Here is a 19,601-nt window from a genome sequence, read left to right as displayed (position 1 = left end):
CAGGAGACGACAAAACGTACCGTTCACGCTCATGTACCTCTTTATGTGTTTTATGTTAGTTTAGTAATGTTTTGTCCTTGTAATCTCAATAAATATATTTCATATATTAATGTTGGTCGTGGCCTTTCCCCACATTTTTGGCGGCTCGACCTTTTCGTGAATATCCCTAGCAAATCCCGCCAAATCGGCGAAATTCTGCGGACTTTAGCACAGTTTATTTAAGACGTTAAATTGATGTTAAAAATTTTCATAAAAGTACATTTTTGCTGTGGATGATTTACTGGACTGATGAATGAACGTTAGTGCACGTTTTTGATGGATATGAAGGTAATTGAACCTGGTAAGTAATTGAAGAACACGAAGTAATTGAACCTGGAAAGTGAAACTTTCCAGGTTCGTGTTCTTGTGCAACTATGATAACATACTGGCTGCTTTAAAAAAAAGAACATCATCCTGTTCGACATTTCTAAATTCAAGAAGAAATTGAATTATTTGGAAATGTGTGACTTATTTAGGAGTGAATTTTTCCCACATTTTTTCCCTCTAAATAAACTCGATGCTTGTTAACTTTGTAATTTATAGCCGTTATTTTATTTCATTCTCAAATTAAATTTTAATCTCTATTGAATGTGTATTGGTTCTGTTTTAATTCATTAATATGTATTTAAAATTAGGCGATATTCAATTAATTGCTAACTCCCTTAAATATGCTAAATCTAATTCAGTAAAATTGCTTAACTCTGTGCTAGGTTACAATAATTTTGAGCATTCCTCCCGAAAAAGAATGAAAAAGTTTGAAAATTTAGATATAGAGAAACGTAGACAAGAATTGTTAAAGAATTTTTCTTTTTCGGATTTGATCTCCGTTTCAAATTTATTACACTTAGAAGTAACTGTGAGCGACAAAGATGCTTTGTGTGAAAATATTTTTAAAACTCTAACCAATTTAACTGAATTTCAGAACCCGCTAGATATCAGTTTTTTATCAGAAACAGAAGAACTTTTATCTCCTCAAAAGATTTCGCAAACCGAAACAGAAAGTTCATCTAGTAATGAGGGTAATAATTCTTCTTTCCCCCTCCCCGCTACTTCAGACGAAGCATACATAAATAACAGTTCAGGCATTAATTACTTGCCCCAAAAGGGAATCACTCAAAAATAACCCTTTCAATAACCAAACGATGAATGAAATAAACCTTCAATTTTGCTTTTTATCACGCGATCTCTGTGGCAGTTGTAGAAACTTCACAGGAAATGATTCCTATTCTATTAATTTTTTTTTTTTTTTTTTGTGATGTTGAAGAGAATTTTTTGCTCTTTCCGTCTCTAAGCGAATAATAAAATTTATCTTTACAAAGAGATTAATTTCCGGTGCAGCTAAATCTTTTTTTTTTTTTTTTTTTCTTTTCTCAGAGAAATCTAAATTCTTATCAGGCTTTTAAAAGTGCATCGATTAATGAGTTTTCCCATAAAGTACTTCTATTCAAGTACATAAACTAAAAAGACGTAAAATGCGCTCGAATGAAACTTTTATGCAGTATTTTATTGCCATGCGTGAAATTGCGAATCAGTCTGAAACCGTTATTGATGAATGTTCCGTTATTCAATACACAATAAATGGGATACAGGGTTCCCCTTCTGATAAAATTATTCTTAACGGTAAAAAATGGTATTCCGAGTTTAAAGAAAAATTACATATTTTCGAAATGTCGGAAGTGCAATGAATGCAAATAATTCAAAGACGTTCCATTCTAGATATGCTAATGATGGCCAACGACGTGGTACAACTCATAAAATTTCTGTCCAACAAGGAGAATCAAAATCGAATCTTAGTAATCCGACTAACAGTAAGATGCAGTATTTAACTGTAACGATTTTGGACAAATCTCAAAATTTTGCCCTAATCATTGTCGTGGTCTTAAATGTCTTTCTTGTAATCTTTTCGGACATAAATCTTCCGATTGTCATCGTACTATTCGGAATGACAGTTCTACCCCACATGATAATGTCAACACTGTACATTTATTGTCTTCTCCGTCGAATATGCGTAAAAAGGTTGTTATTTTTAATAATATACATTCCGGATTAGTCGATACTAATAGTTTTTCGACGCTTCTCAAACATTTTACATGGATTAAACCAGGATCGCCGCCGTTGACGAATAACAAGACAACACTAACTGGATACGGTTTTCACCGGTTAAAATAATAGGTTCCTATGAATCTGAAATTATTATTGATAGATAAAATTTTTCTGTTTTAATTTCTGTTGTACCTAATAATTGTACTACTTATGATTTAATAATACGTTGTGACGTAATAAATCAGGCAAATTTGACAATTAAACCTGACGGTGTTGTATTTTCCAAAATTTCTAAGTCTGATGATCTGACAGTTTTATAATGACCATTTCTGCCGATACTCCCACGTTTGATATAGGTCCGAATATTTCTAAACAAACTCGCAATGACGTTGAGCAGCTTTTTTTAGCCTATAGACCTAAAAAAAAAGTAAAACCACGAACATCGAACTTGATATAAAGCTTACTGACGATTAGCCAATTTTCCACACTCCCCGACGTTTACCCTTTGCCGAACGTGATATAGTAAATAAGCAGATAGACGAATGGTTAAACCATGTTCTTCGCCTTATGCTAATCAAGTTGTAGTTCGTGTTTACGTTGCCAATTGAGAGCTTGATAGTGAGACGGTAAGACGTACCACACACTCATGTATCTTTTTATGTGTTTTATATTAGTTTAGTAATGTTTTGTCCTTGTAATCTTAATAAATATATTTCACATATTAATGCTGGTCGTTGCCTTTCCACACACACACACATATATATAGTATGCAATATGATGCATCTTTAGCAATTCTTTTTAATGAACATAAGCTATTTTTAACTATTAACAGTACTATATTTAACATTTAGGATCCAAGATAAATTTTATTATTTCCAGAACAATTATTTGGAATATTAACTGTAGCATGCTTTAAGATGATGATAAACGAACTATTGGAAATAACTTTACCACTAGCAAACGTAGGTGATTAACCTCGTAAAACAACCTGTTTTGCCAAGGCAGTATATGATGCTTTTTCGGATGGTTCCAAGTTGGCCCACCATTCTCCCAAAATCTTGGTGATACAACGGTTTTCCAGATAAGGGTATTTTTCTCGCACAATATCTCTATGACGCTTGCAAAAAATAAAGAATGCATTCATAGGTCTTCTTACGCTTGATGCATTATCTTCACCATCATTACAATCTTGTTCAGTTTCAGATGATGTATCCTACAAAAAAAAAATGCAAGTGATTGTGTAAATTCAGCAAAACAATTAACTGAACTAAAATTACAATAAAGAAATAAAATCAAATTTAGATTTAAAAAAAAACTAAACAATACAAATGTTTTTATTTATTGACTGTTCTTGATAGAAAATGTCAATCATCTGATTTTAAAGTTTCATTCGTGTTCTTCCAGAATTTGTTGATGTACTCAGATCAAAGTTATCATATATATATATATATATATATATATATATATATATATATAGATAGATAGATAGATAGATAGATAGATATTGTTATGTGTTTTAATGTCCATACAGATATATCAGTTAGATGTAGAAATATTTGTGTTTATTTAAGCAAGCTTTATTGAATTCAGTTTAAATATGATAGAATTACATCAACTTAATGCACTTATTGAAACAAATGTCAATTTAATAACTTATGCCATAGTGCATGTCTATAGATTAGTTTTAATGCTAGAGAAAAACCTAAAAAATACAACTGAAGAGATAACATTATATCTAAGAGAAAAATGTATATTATTGAGAACATAGCAAAATCCAATAAAACAATAATTTTTTAAAAGATTTATTTATATTACAAAACAGAAAAAAATGCGCTTCAAACGAAAACGCCCAATTAGCAATTAAAAAAAAGAGAAAACCATTTTCATTTAATAATTAATATCTACTTCAAAATATAAATATAAAAATGTACAGAAACACCCCCAAAATAATAATAAAATAAGATTTTATTTAAGAAGTAACAATCTTTTTTTGAAACTTCAAAATTTTTTGTCTTTAAAAACTCTAATATCTTTAATTCACTTTAACGATAATCTGTCAAAACAGCACTTATTCACACAAGCATTTTAACACAATTTCTACCAAAATGAGTCAAATTTCTAATTTTAGCTTATCTAAGTATTAATTTTATATAATATTTGTTAAATTAATGCAACAATATCGTTTTTATTCCAACTAAAGTTAGATTTAGAAACATAACTATGGTGTGGTGGTATAAATGTTATACCTATTTTTACCATGAGGTGAGTTTTGGCATCTTAAGAATTTCGTAACAGTGCTCAAATTTAAAGAATTTTATATATAAATATCAACATTTTGGAGCATCATATCAATCAAATTCCAAAAATCTAATAAAAGATAAGAAAATATAAGAGTTGCTATATAACTTTAATATCCACTTGCTTTCTGCCATGTTGCATTTTAGCCCAGATCATTACAGACTACTAAAAAAAATTGAATATCATATTTTGTTTATTTGAATCTTGCAAATAAAAAGTTCTTCTAGTATAAATACAATTCAATAAATGTATTTGCTTGTGATGCTACTTTCATAACTTATCAAATGCCTTATATCAGAATTTTTTTTTTTTTTTAAATTGTCTCAAATTTGTGTCAGCCTCAATCTGGATAGACTAAGGCTTCACTGTGCTTTCTAATATAAAATAAAATTAAAGAACAATCCATGATTTAATGAACTAATATATTTGCCCACACTTGCAAAATTGAAAGTATGTCAATTAACAAATTAAGCCATGAACAGTATATAGAATAGAATATTGCACTTGAAATTGTGCTGTACACTGTAAAATATTTAACATCATATCAATTAAAATTCCCTACAATTACACAATAGAAAGGTGAAAATTTTAATATCAATAATTTATTTTAATATAATTATTAATTGAATTTGCTACATTAGTATCAATTTACATGTTAAACGTTCAGTTCTTTATATAAAGTCAATTAAATTGAAGGCTTATTGTACTAAATTACCATGAACCATATTATTATACATACATATACAAGACAATTTTAAATCACCATGGTCAATATATTTTTAGAAAATTATGTAGATGCTCAATTCAGCTTTTCAAATAAAAAAACAATAAAATAAAGCAGTTTCAAACTTTAAATTTTATTAAAATAATCAAAAACAATTAACAATTAGTCATAGACAAAATAATAATAACAATAATAATTTAAAGACTACAAACAAAATTATATAGATCTTTTGACATTTAAGAAGAATTGAAAATTTCTAAATAATGCATAAACACAAACAAAATTCAAAATTTTTATAAACCAGAAATGTAAAATTAAGTGGAAATCTACTATCTATGCATATTAATAAGTATGTCACTATTTTAAGAAAATAAAAATCTTCTGCATTTTACAACCAATGAGAGAATAAAAACTGTAATAAACAAAACATAAAAAAGTTAAAATTAAATTTTAAAAAAATCTAAAAAATACAATAGTCTTTACTTCTATTTTTACTACTTTTTAAAAGTGATGCTGCATTGCATAAAAATTTTAAAACCATGTTATAACTACACAAAATTTGCAAATTACATTTTAAAAAAGGAAAGCATACTTAATAAATAGTATATTATATCTAGCCCATATATATTTATAGTTAAATTTAAAATCAATATAAAAATATTTCAAATAAATTCTGCTATATGAAATAGATTCTTTTAAAATATCGATACAAAATTCTCTTTAATTTAATCATTAATACACTTTAAAATGGAAAAGCAACTAAATCATATGCTAAAAATATGAAAAGAACAAAAGCAGAAAAAAATTAAATAAGAAAGTGAGAAAAATATTCCTTCTATGATAACAAACTACAGAAATTTACAGGAAAATAGTCGACAATTGAATAAATATTTTTCACAAAAAAACTTTGCTAAGTAATATACTATTTGCTCATTTTATGTACTATCAAAGAGATACTTCTATCTTTTTAACATTATAAATGTGTTTCAATACACCAAGAGAATTTTTTCCAAACGGGAATTTACTCAAAGACAAGCCAGATTTACAAAACAATATAGGATTGAAAATTAAAAATACTAACATGTGCTATTAAGAAAAGCAAGAGAAATGGAAGGGTAAGATATAGAACATTTTGTTAATAAATAAATAGCATATGCATGAAATGCAGATGTCACAGATGATATTCAAAATTACACTTATGAGCAATAACATGTGCCTTACTTGGTCTTCATACAGAATTGCAAATGCTATTTGTATTTCTCATAGCAGTAACAGAGATAGATATATGCAATATAATCTTGAAGATGGTCTAAAGAGATTTAATATACCAAAGATTTCAGATAGCCACAGAAAAAAAAATCAACATATATGACAAATGCATCAGCCACTGTATGGGACTATAAAGCTGATCCACTGTTTTCAAAAAACAAAGATAGATGGATCTTTGGAAGAAAATCAATCTCTCATAACATCTGATGCAACCATGCATTTCCCCAGCATTAAGTGATCAGTAAAATGTCTTTGAGGGTGCCATTTCAGATAAATGTATATTAGAATAGCATCCAGTTACAAGTTCAGTCTTAAAGTAAGTTGCATATTAGCTGTTTGTTTATTTGTGTAATAGGTTATTCGATTACCTCTGTGGGTGTTTCCAAATGATAGTTTTCTATGATTATGCTTTGCAAAATAAAAAAATAATATATCTTTATACACATGAAGAATATAGATGTACAATTAATTTGTTTTTGACCAAAATATAACTCTCTTAAAAATGTATACGTATAATTGCTCGTCCATATTTATTAAATAAAAATGTTAACTTCCATTCCAAAACTTCTGTGCAATTTTATAATGAAACCATGCTATAAAATATGAAGAAATTAATGAGTATATTTAGAATACCATATACTATTTTAATTAATGCATTTTTATGGTTAAGATTTTAATAATTACATATAATATATACTTTTGTAAACAATATTTCATTCCTGAAATAAATAATTGAGGTAATTACATAACTTCTAAATGGGAGAAAGAAGCAAGCAAAACAATAAGATAATCCATGATCATTTTTAATGAATACAGAACAGAACTGTTAACTCAGTATTATATAAGCCTTATTATAAATAATATAGGAAATAATAAATTTTTAGAACTGAGAAAATTAAGATATATTAAGTAAACTTATTAGACTACAAAATGAAGGCAAAGAGAGTAATGTCTCCAAATAAAAATAAGCAGTTCTCAGTAGCAGCTCATCAACTCAAAAATAAAAGCAAAACATATTTTAAAGTTTTTTTTTTCACTGCCATTAAACCTCTTAAAAATTTCAAATTTCCCTGCATTTCCCCGGCTTTTTTAGACAATTCCTTATGTTTTCCTGGTTTTCCCTGTTCTTCCGGTGGCATAGCAACCCTGATAATGTAACTATAAAATAATTATCTGTGGTAACTCTTCAACCACAACAACAGTTCCTTCACTTCTGTTTCCTTGGAACTTATAAGTACTTTTCTTCAAACTTATATAACCAAAAGCAAAATTGTATAATTTCATAAATAATATTTTTTTATTTAACTTCTCATTAAAATTTTATAAAATCCATTCTTAGTGGGGCATTAATATGCAAGAATCAATTTTCTATCAAATATAATGTTACTAACTTATATGTTCCTAAAGAATATACGTTGCTCTGTCAGTCAGAACAAACTATTTTATATGTTATCAGCAATGTATGAAAAGCTGCATTCTATAGAATACCTGTCATTTTTAAGAAAAGTATGAAATATAAGAAATATATACTTTCTCTAGGCATTGTATGTAACATCTAGGCATTCTGAAGAATAACAAACACTATTTAAGCACTGAATTTTTAAAAAAACAGATCATTATAAATTAAATGATTTAAAAGACATTCATTCCCCAAATATAAAAATGGTATTTTGAAAAAATAATGAAAGAATGCCCTTAAAAAACTTTTATTCAAAATATGTAAAAAAAGAATTGAAATTGTAGTTTTGAAAAATAATGGAAGAGTGCCATTAAAAGACTTTTATTCGAGGTACATAAAAAAAAAAAAAAAAGAATTAAACTGGTAAAGAACAAAATCTACGCATTTCTTATTAAAGTAAACAAAATATGAACCCAATCATCACACTAATAAAGGAAATTTTACAAAGTGATTATAAATGAATATCCTAACTTTGTAGGCTAATCAAAAAAAAAAAAAAAGTACAGTCTTGTTGTTCATCAGAAATCAAAAATAACAATTAAAAGCTTAAATTCAGCACAGTTATAAATGTTCAATGAGAACTCCTCCAGAAATACAAAGGATGCTGCAGCCATACGATTACTCATTCCACTTTTTTTTTCCCCACGCATTTTTAATGTGAAGCGTTAAAAGAATGCAGATATGCACATATGGCAATACTTTTTTTTTTACTTATTTTTTATTGGGGCAACATCAAACAGAAGGTATTTGTTTCCCCACTACCAACTGGCATTGATAAACTTAAAATATAATATCTTTAGGCTTTGGAACCATCACATCAGAGATACTGAAAGAGTATGGGATAAATTATTATACCACTTTGATATTGTTCATATTTTTGGAGGTGCTTAAAATTAACACTTACAACTGCATTGAATTTAATTTTTCCATTGTAATTTCTGATTACAACAACAAGATTATACTTTTTTTTCCCTTTTAATAGCCGTGTAAAATTGGGATATTCATTTATAATCACTCTGTATTTTGAATTGCACTTAATTTTATTGTTTAATAGCTGCTTTTGGCAACCAGTCAGTTGACCAAAATTAATGGTTGCTAAAAGTTTTATGTAATACGGTCTTAGGCACTTCCTCAGCAAATTATTTTTAAATTTCAAATTTCGATAATCAAATAACAGCCTTACACTATTATAATCATTGCACTATGCATTTTCCTAACTGCCTGACATTTCCCTGATAATTTTCATTTGAAGTAGAAGTTATGAAACTTCAGTAAATATAACTTGTTTGCTGAAACCAAACACGTATTTTTAAAAATACGAGTAGAGAAAAGAGAATCATTCAGCAATGAAGTCACGTGTGCTACAGAATATTCATTTTCCAATTTATAAAATATCTCAAAATAATATTCTATAAAAATTTCACAGATTCATCATAAAATTCAGCTTCCATTTTAACTTCAAAAGGATTTAAATTATGCAAATAATAATAGTCTATTTTGTTTCAAGTCAAATAATACACTTCTGAAAAAAAATTATGAAGGCTAAATTTTATATAGTCCTTAGATACTATGAATCATATTCAGTAAAATATTTTTGAAGTTCCAAATTTTAAAGTAACGAAACAATCGTTTGCAACCAAATCTGAGTTATGACGCCTTGAATATCAGGGCAATCAACAATTTAATTATCTTAGGCAGATCAGTCTTGAATAAATTCCAGGCTCTGATAGGTGTATTTTCCTCATGATAGTCAATGGAGTAGTCTAAAATTGTAGTTTTTTATAAAATAGTGATATTCAGATTTTTATAATTCAAATCATATTCTGTCACAAAAAAAATTGAACTTTTTTAAAAGTGTGCTTTGAGAACATTTTATTAAGTAAGATTCATTGAAGTAAGGTTCTATATAAAAAATTAAAACTCTGTAATTCATCAGAACATTTACTGATTCAAACTATATAAAATGCAATTATTTACTTCATTTAGACCAAATTTTTTGTTAAATGTTCCTGTTACTAACGATTTAAAATTTAGCTGTAGGACCCCGATTTGAGTTGATACCCAATCTATACTTATAATAAAGCTCAATGTGTGTGTGTGTGTGTGTGTGTGTGTGTTGGCGCTCTACAGGCCAGACCGTTTGACATACAGCTACCAAATTTGGTACATGTATACCTTGGAGGTTGGGAATGTGCACCTGGGGTTTCTTTTTTCGAATTTTTAATTAGAATTTTAATTATTAATTAAAAACTAACTTTCCCGCCAAAAAAATCTTCCATTTTCCCCACCGCCAACTTTTCCGCCAAAAAAATCTTCCATTATCCCCAGCGCCAAACGAGAAAGTCTTCAGTTTTTTTTCTCCCAACAGTAATGAGGCTAGGGTTAAAATTTTTCGGCGGATTATTTCAATCGGTTCTGTTTATTTTCTTAATGTTTGATGCATTTAAAATTAAACATTGTTAATGAATCAATCTTTCAGATTCATTCTGAAGTACTTTTGAATTAAAATAAAACAGAATAAAGGAAATTAAAAATTTCTAATCCGCATAGCGTTATCCCAACTGGCGTAGAAAAAATCACGTATTTGCGTTACGTAACCGGCGAAGAAAATTCACGCATGCGCATTCTGTTCTGATTGTTGCCATGACAACGTTATCAATGGATGATTTAAATTATTTTTGGGTTAGTTGCATGCTTTTGTAAGTAAATTGTATTTATGTTAGTTATATATTTTTTGTATATGCTTATAGTTTTAAGTACATCGTTTTTTAAGTAGTTTTTTTAAAACCTGTTTTCAACCGTTTATTTTAAACGATTCGTTTTATTTTCTTAGTGTTTGATTCTTTTAAATTTAAACATTGTTAATTAATCGATCTGCCCATAATGAATCTAAGAAAATTTTGTTGACCAACTCTTGAGATATTACATAAATTAAAAAAGATATTCTTTAGTGCCCATAAAGTTTAAACGCTGAGTGACTCTATTTTCAGTAATCAGATTATAAAAAAATGCTTTATTTCAGTAAAAAATATTATTATATTAATTGAAGATAAATTCTTTCCACTTTAATTTAAAGCATAAATTCTACGGGTGCTAACAGAAAATGAGAGAGATACATATTACGTTATGACTGAAGGCATTTATAATATTATGAATGAATTATATGATAATCAAAATTTGAAGTTTTAAAATATTTTGATGAAGAAGCTATTAAAGTAGAAATTGCATAAAATATTTAATTATTAAAATTTTAACGAACATTAAGATTGGCGAACCGGCTGGTCGCCAAAGGCGGCTAGTATGTAATAATCCATATTTGCCTTACATAACATAGTTATTGAATTAATAATATGACTATTTTAAAAATCGCTGAAATTTTTTCTTGTATTTATCTTTCCAGAAAATATGTTTCATATTTATTATATTTCATACAGACAAGTTCTAAAAATTAAACTTTTCTAGGTTAACTTAAATAGTGAATTAACTTAATATTTTAATTTGAGCTCTTGTCAGTATTAATAAAAGCTAACTTTTTTCATTCAAGCATAACATGCTCATATACATTAGATTTTATTTTTAATTCGTGCAAAATATATTGTCGGAAAATAAACTCAAAAGTTTTATAAAAATTGAAAAAAAAAAAAGAAAAGAAAAGAAAACATGCAATAAAACAGGTGTCAATGAAAACAATTTTTTTAAGTTGGCATAAAAATCATCTTTGTACTGCAATATTTTTTAAGTTATCGCCGAAAAACAACAAAATTTCGCTCAGTTTTTATTAATAAAAAGTGCAACTAAAATTTTTAAAAATCGCTCTAAGATACACATTTTCGTCCTACAAAGCACATAATTGCAATTGTAGCAGCTCTTGGTCAAAAAGTGTAGCACGCAGAGTCGACACATACAGAGACATTCATCTCCATTGTAAGCAGAGATAAAGTAAAGCAGTGTTCGCACGAGGCCAACTATTGCACGCAACAGAAGGTCACGACTACTTCAGGAAGATCACGTGACCGTATGTATATATAATGATATATATGTAACATATATATGTAATGATATTTTAAAATTTAATTTAATCCTAATTAATTTCCAAAGTTTTATCTTAATTCAGCACATATTAACTTCATTCGAAAATATTCTCTTATTTCCTGATCCCATTCCACTTTTTCTATTTAATTGATGCAACAAAAAGCTCTGTAAAATGCTTTCGTCAGTGGTTCCCACGGTCCGAGTGAAGGGATAAAAAATTGCTGACCTAAACAAATTCTTTTAAAAGATCCCTATAATTCCCTTACCTAAATTCGACACGTGTAAAATATCCCTATCAGATTCTGATAAAATTTAAGCATCGGGATAAATACTTCTCCATCTCTTTAAGCTTTTCCTCATTTTCGCTCTATGTTGATGTGTTCGTCGCTTATGCTTGTACATAAATCATGCCTTCCGGGATGAAATAAAACAAAGTTAAAAATGCAAAGTGTTTCCCTGTCTTCGGCCATGATTTTGCTTCAAAAATTATATATATAGGAGAGAGAGAGACAGAGAGAGATTTCACTCGGAAACAACGCAACATTGTAAGTTTCGTAATTTTTTTAACTTTAAGCAACAGATATAGTAGAACTACTTCTAAAAAAAGTAAGAACTAACATTTGCCAAGAATGGGTTAACAAATAATAATTACCTAAGGAATGCGAACATTTAAAGAAAGAAAGCGCAATCACTGAAAACTTAACTTCCAGTCAAAATTTCACCACAATGGATTTTACGCCATTGAATAACGTAATTACGCATCACAATGAATTACAATTCCAAGTAGTACAAGAAGATATTGGAAACTTTTCCCATACAGGACATTTCCGCACGTGTCATAAATGTTTCATAAATCATTCGTAGCTCATTGAAAAGAAAGGGGATATGGAGTGATTACTAAAGGTTTGCTAAACATATTAGCTATTGGCGAAAAAATGTATTGGTACTTTTAACTAAATTTTGATGCTAAAACATACGAAAAAAAGAAAAACTTTTTATCTTAAAATTAGCAAACTTTACTTTTTCTTCTCTATTAATAATAACGACGAGTGTGCGTGCGCGCTAGCGCTGTACAAGCCAGCCCTTTTAACTTATAGCTACAATATTTTGCAAATATATTCTTTGGAGGGTAGATATTAGTTTTCCGGGGCGATTTTTTAAAAATTTTAATTAGAATATTAATTAATCAAAAATTAAGCGAAATATTGCCACTTTTTCGCGATAATTTTCTAAATATTACAGTAGAAAAATAGTTTTTACAGCATCCTCAAATTCAAAAAATTACTTTTCAATAATACCAATTTTTTTGCCATATAATTTTTCTTTCTAAATTAAATAAATTTTTTAAATGTTTTAAACGTATTTCAACATTATATTTCACTGTTGAAAAGAAACTTAAATGAACGTTCGCAATTTTATATTCCATCTTGGCTTTTTTTTCCTCCCGTCTTTGCAAACACGATAAGAAGATTAAGTTTATTTTTCCCATGTTGAGTAGATTTCAGTATTAGGTACGGTTTTATTTTATTTTTGCATTAGTAAAAAGGTTTATCTTCAAAATTAAGCAATGTTGGAAAAAAATGTTAGAGCCTCCATTTTAAAATATTGCCGCTTTTTCCAGTGATATAATTGAATGTATAAAGACATACACAGAAAAGTAGAAAATAAGGCAAGTGCAAAGTACAATGAAGAGAGCAATGCAAGGCTTTTGAAATACTGAAAATCTATATATAGATAGATACAGATATAGACAGACAGGCAGACAGTAAAAAGTTTAAGAATGATTTGCTGAGGAAACAGTTGAAATTTTCAGCAACCATTAACCCTCCAAATGGCAACCCCGGAAAAACACGGAATCTTTTCTCCCTTCAAAATGGCGGACCCGTCAAAAGACGGAAACAAAAACTCCCTTAAAACTGTCGATGCCCGTATTTTTACGGGTTCCTGCTTTTCCCTTCCCCCAATCTCAACTGTGAGATAATGAGAGGGAATGTGAGATAAGGAACAGTGAATCGTTATCAATGGACGATATGATTGACGTCTTCCTGCTCGCGTCCTTTTAAGCATTTTAAAATTTCGCTTACATTCTGAGCCGCTATTTTTCAGATTTTGATAATAAATATGTATCCAAAATGAGTTTTAAATAAAGGGAATAAAATTGAACGTATGAAAATATATACCTGGAATGAATACATATCCGTATTATTATTAATAATTTGATCCATAAGATTTTAAAGATTTCTAGCATAAGAAAATAATTAATCTAAAAAATAAATTAAAATTTGAAAAGTTTCTCTTATAGCGTGATTTCATTTAAGGATTATCGAATTAAGATTGCTTATGCAACTTATTTTTGAAAATATAAGATTATATGTAGAATTATATATTAAACTTAAGTACAGAATTTACTTAACGAACGAGAACTTTTTAATTTTTAATGAAATATTTTTTTAGTTTTCATTAATAAGTGCATTCATCATATTAAATCCTATATTTTTATAATGTAACACTCTATATATAAGTATTGAATATTTGTTTAATTCTTTAAACCTTATAGAATTTCACACTCCTTGACGAATTGAAACATAAATTTAAGCATTGTAGAAATATAAGTTTCATTGTTTTTATATTTTTCTCTGGTTTTTAATAATATTTTCAAAGTTAATATAAGCACAGTTTTTATAGATTCTATATTTTTTTTATCGAAATATTAATTTTGTCTCACTGCTCAATCTATACACATCGCGCGCTTCTGTTAATATTAAACTGGTTCTATTGACATTTTTACTTATACGTTTAATGTTGAGTAATTTAATCCGTAAATTTTAATCCGCGTGAAAGTAAGAATTTTTTAAATTAATTTAATTAAAGTTAAATAATTATAATTTGTTTTTTTTTTTAAACTGTTGCCTTTTTTTAACTCCTTGATCTAATTTTATCTCATATCTTAGCATTTTAATAAATTTTAATGCGTACAACTGGCATTTAGATATCTTCTCCTGTTTGTTCAGTTTGAGTTCACTGGATGTGAATTTTATTTATTTATCAAATTTGTTAATTTTTATCTCCTAGTATGCCAAATGAAGAAACTAAAATGCTCGTTTCGTTTCCCGAAGCTTTAAAGAGGTGATTAATTATTGCTAATTAGGGCTAAGTTTTCTAAATACTCTTAAGAAATTGAATATAAAAATTCAAAAACTTAAATTATATATTTCTTTATCACAAATAAATAAACGCAGGCGAGGTATTTTATATATGCTAGTTAGTATATGTAAAATTGATGCAACTTTTTCTGACATTTTGGCTTAATTTTTTTTCACATATCTTAGCATCTTTAAATTTTTAATGTATCTAATGTATATTATTATTATTATTATTTTTTTTATTTTTTTTTTTTTTTTTGTTCTTTGAGTTTCTTGAATAAAATTGTATTTTACTTCGTAAGTTTGACAGCATTATATATTCTATCACACTAGCTTTAAAACCATACTTTTAAATATGTACCGATTGACAAATCTGATTAGTTTCCTCACTACAGATTTTTGGCCTTCTTTTAATTCCGTAATAAATAGACTTTAGGCATTTTTTTTTTTTTTTTTTTTTTTTTTTTTTTTTTTTGCGTTATTGAAAATCTAAGTACTGAGCTCTGAAAATTTGTTTAAATATTGTAAAATATTCGAACAATAATGCTCTTAAAATAGAACGAATATGAACGTGTATTTAAAAACCTGTTACAAGCCAAAACTATTTTTACAAATACAATCAAAAACATTTTCAAAATATATGTTACTTATATGCACATCTTCACTGACATGCTACTTTTATTAGCAGTTTATAGTAAAACTTCTACTTGTGTTATTACATCAAGTTTTTAATGAAGGGATTGTTACCTGAAACCAAAACATTTTTGATTCCGCTTGACATTATTAATTCCTTAAATAAAAAAATTAATCCCTTCAAAAATCCAGCATGCACCTAGAAACTCAATGTTTTACCAACGTTCAATTATGGTTCAAGCAATCTGTATAAATTTACACCAAATCTAAGACTAAAAATTTTGTTGAAGCTGGCTTTTAATATACTTTTAGAAATTTCTTTTTGTAATTGAACTAAAGTTTAATTTTACAACTAAGCAGTAAAGAAAATTTTTGAATGTTGCATTCATTTTTAAAATATCTGCTCTATCCTGTAATATAATTAGAAATATAACAATATATGATTGTTTTCATCACCTGAAAATTACATTCTTATTATAATACGCTGAATTGTAGTTGAATCAGATAAATTTTCTCTGAATAAGATATATGATAGATCATCTGAAACATTTCAAAAATTAAAAATAAATATTTAGTAATATACATAAAACTTTATTGCTGAAGGATTCTATTCTCCGAATTTAGAAAAAACAAAAAAGGTTTTGCATTCATTGACGTTTATTCACTCCCGTTTTAAATTAAGGATTTACTGTCGAGCAGCTGAACAGAAAATTTAAAAATCATGTAGTTTAGAATGGCGAATGGCGTCTGAAACAGTATGAGTTATATGACTATCAAAATTTAAAATTTCAAGATGTTTTGCTGAAATAACCATTTAATTTAAAATTTTATATTGACCAGCAACCTTGGCACATGTGTTTGGTCGCCAAAAGCAGCTAGAAAGAAATAAGTAAAAAAAGATCAATGCAACTGCATTTGAAAAGATTTTAAATTCAGAATTTTTTTAATGATTCATTTACCCCACGGTATGTCGTTATCCGATTACAAAATAATCAGAGCTTTGATTCTAACCCGAATAATTTAAAGTTGAATTTTTTTTTATTGTAATTTATTTTAAAACGGCTCTTAATATTCTATAGGAGCTTTCTTTAGAAGCTTTCGAAAAATTCCAGTTGCAAATGGTTAATTATAAGTCTAAATAACCTGTATTGTTTAAGTCATTTTTCTAGGCCAAATTTGTTTGTATCATGAATATTAAAAAGTAATGTCAAAACATTTCTTTGATTTGTTGCAGTCGTAAGGCGCATCAGTTGCATAGTCCAGTTATTTCAGCATTACTGAATTATTGTTAAATATATTTAATTACAAAATTTTAAGTATGCAGATAAATACCAAAAATCGATATCTCGGAAATTGAAATATCGTATGAAATTCCCTAATTATGCAATTATTTTTCTAAATACTCAAGAAGCAAAATAATAATTTGGTGTTACTAATCGTAATTAATGTTTTAAACGCGTATTTTAAAATATCACAATACATTGGCAATGCGCTGAAAGGGGAAAAAAAAATTTTTTTTTTCAAGAATTAAATCGCTTGTACGTAATTTCGAGAAACAATTTCACAGTAAGAGGGGATTAAAATTTTTGAGAAACATATTTCAATGAAAAAAATATTAGACAGACACTTACAATTTATAAAAATTAGATACTTATCAAGTTAAACATGACAATAATTTATTCCTAAAGTAAATTTTATGTAGTGCTTTATGAAATAATCGATAAACCTCTAAAAAGCAGTAACTCTTTCTGCATTTTCAATCGATGTCATTGTCACTCTCTTCCTAAACACTAAAAGAAAAATGCTTTGAAAAATCGAAAGACTGCGATCAGCAACACCTGTCAGTCACACAATGTGGTCTGTTAATCAGTCACACCCTGCAGTGCTGAACTGACCGCAAACGGGAAAAGCAATCCCTTTGTCCAAACCCTGACATTTAAGAATAAACCTGTTATTCAGATGTGCCGCTTTTGGTAAACCTGTTATTCAGATGTGCCGCTTTTGGTAAGTATAGCAATCTGAACGCCGCCGACAGGAGGGTTTAATCTCGACGAAACAACTGGTCACCAAACGAGGCAAGATTAAAATATATGGCTAAATATGTCAAGTACATTTGTAAATCATAGCAACTCTCCGAATCATTCATTCACAGTCAAAGTATACCAAATATAGTTCTAAAATGAAAATCAATAACTGCAAGAAGACATCTAAATTAGTGAATTTTTATTCTAAAAAAATGCCCATTAATTAAAAAACGTATATGGCATTTAAGATTTTATTTAATAGAATAAAGATAAAATTTTAAAGACCGATGAATTAATAAAACGAAAGATTTTTTTAGATAACTTGCGTTAGAGATAACATTTTTTAGTATTAATATTTTTGGGTTATCATTAAAAAAGCCAACATTTGTTTAATATTTAATAATTCAAAATTTAAACTAAGGAAAAATTGCTCTGAATTTCGCATTCCATCCGCCAAAATATATCTGTATTAAATTTAGTATTCCTACGTACAATAGTCTATTTTGTAAAATAGACAAACAGACGCAAGTATATACCCGCATTCACTTTTATTTTTAATTTAAAAAAATTAAAGTATAAATATTCGATACTTTAATTTTAAAAATAGCACGCAGAAAAAATTGAGTTTCCTGTCCGATTTAAAAAATCCTTTTTTTTTATTTTTTGTCTTATCTTATCTATTTTGTCTTATCTTACTTATTATTACTAGGGGCTTTGCTTCTTGTTCGCTTTCGTTCGCCAACCCCGATACTGTACGCGATATTTGTCAGTTCCAGTTAGTAAGTTTTAAACTCCCCTGACCATTCATTCAACATTGGAAGCTTAATCTTTCCATAATGAGAAAATACATTTTCTGATCGGTCTAATTCCGATTCAAAACACAAAACCCCCACAATGAGTACATTATTTGCTAACAACTCCAATATCTGAATAAATCAATTTTTCATATTTTTGCCTTAGCAGCTTCACGATTAGCTTTTCTTTTCAAATTGCCAGATTCTAGCTCAGTCTTTCTTCGCATTTCTTCATCTGATATCGCTGAATGTCCCATTACTATTTAAAAAGACAAGGTAGGGTTAACACATGTATTGCTTACGTTTTCAGACGATTGCTAGCCGAGATATGAAAAATTTATTATCCGAAAAAGATAAACAAACCGGAAAGCTATTCAATTTGTGTTTAAAACTTATTTGCTTTTAATTAAAGCTTTACTTCCCCTCCCTTTTTTGTCACCAATTCATCGTCAAGTATAATATAAATATTGACTACGACATTATAATAATTTTCATTAAATATTTCAAACCATACTGGCAAAACAATCCTCAAATGTCATGAGACAGGTGACTTATTATCTACCAATCACAAAGCGAATGAATGTAAATTTTATATAATAGATAATTAAAATTGGAATTCAAAACATTTTAGTAGAACCTAACAACAGAAAATGGAATAATTAATAAGAAAGTTTTTTTTACTATTTTTAGTGTAATTTAATGTTTATTTATGTTTGTAACATTTGCAATGTATCGATTATTATTTTGGAATATTTTCATGACTTGCTTAGTCTTTCACTGCCTTGTTATCAATTTAGGAAATTTTAAACATTAGATATAGATTTTCCATTGAGGTAATTTTTTACAGTAAATGCATGGAGAACATATAAAGGATATTTATCATACATATCAATCGCTAAATGTATATTCAATTCAGCTAACATGAATGTTCAATTAAGTTGACTGAAGAAGATTCAAATATGTCGATCGAATGACAGATCATAATAAAAACTGATTAAGTCAAGAAAACAACAACAAAAAAAATATTCCTCAAATTAAAAATTAAAAAGAGCGATTGAATAAATCTGCAGTAAAAGAAAGAGTAGCATACAAAACTGGGGAATATTGGAGAAAAGTCTTTCCTAATTTGCAGTGTAAATTAAA

At 27.9% G+C, this 19,601-nt stretch overlaps 1 protein-coding gene across 4 annotated transcripts in view; it reads right to left on the bottom strand.

The window, feature by feature from the left end:
* LOC129960134 (HMG box transcription factor BBX-like) overlaps positions 1–19,601 on the bottom strand; it is a 43,514-nt gene that overhangs the window by 10,001 nt on the left and 13,912 nt on the right. For 3 of the 4 annotated variants that reach the window (XM_056073293.1, XM_056073294.1, XM_056073292.1), the window contains exon 3: positions 3,071–3,295. In XM_056073293.1, the coding sequence (XP_055929268.1) occupies positions 3,071–3,295 (225 nt within the window). Of the gene's footprint in view, positions 1–3,033; positions 3,296–19,601 lie in introns of all 4 variants that reach the window. The other variant, XM_056073295.1, reaches the window with a different exon arrangement.

This window comes from Argiope bruennichi, chromosome X2 (genome assembly GCF_947563725.1).
Source record: "Argiope bruennichi chromosome X2, qqArgBrue1.1, whole genome shotgun sequence".
In the NCBI taxonomy this organism is placed as follows: domain Eukaryota; kingdom Metazoa; phylum Arthropoda; class Arachnida; order Araneae; family Araneidae; genus Argiope; species Argiope bruennichi.
Note: the sequence above shows the minus strand (reverse complement) of the source record. Positions and strands in the feature narration are given on the sequence as shown.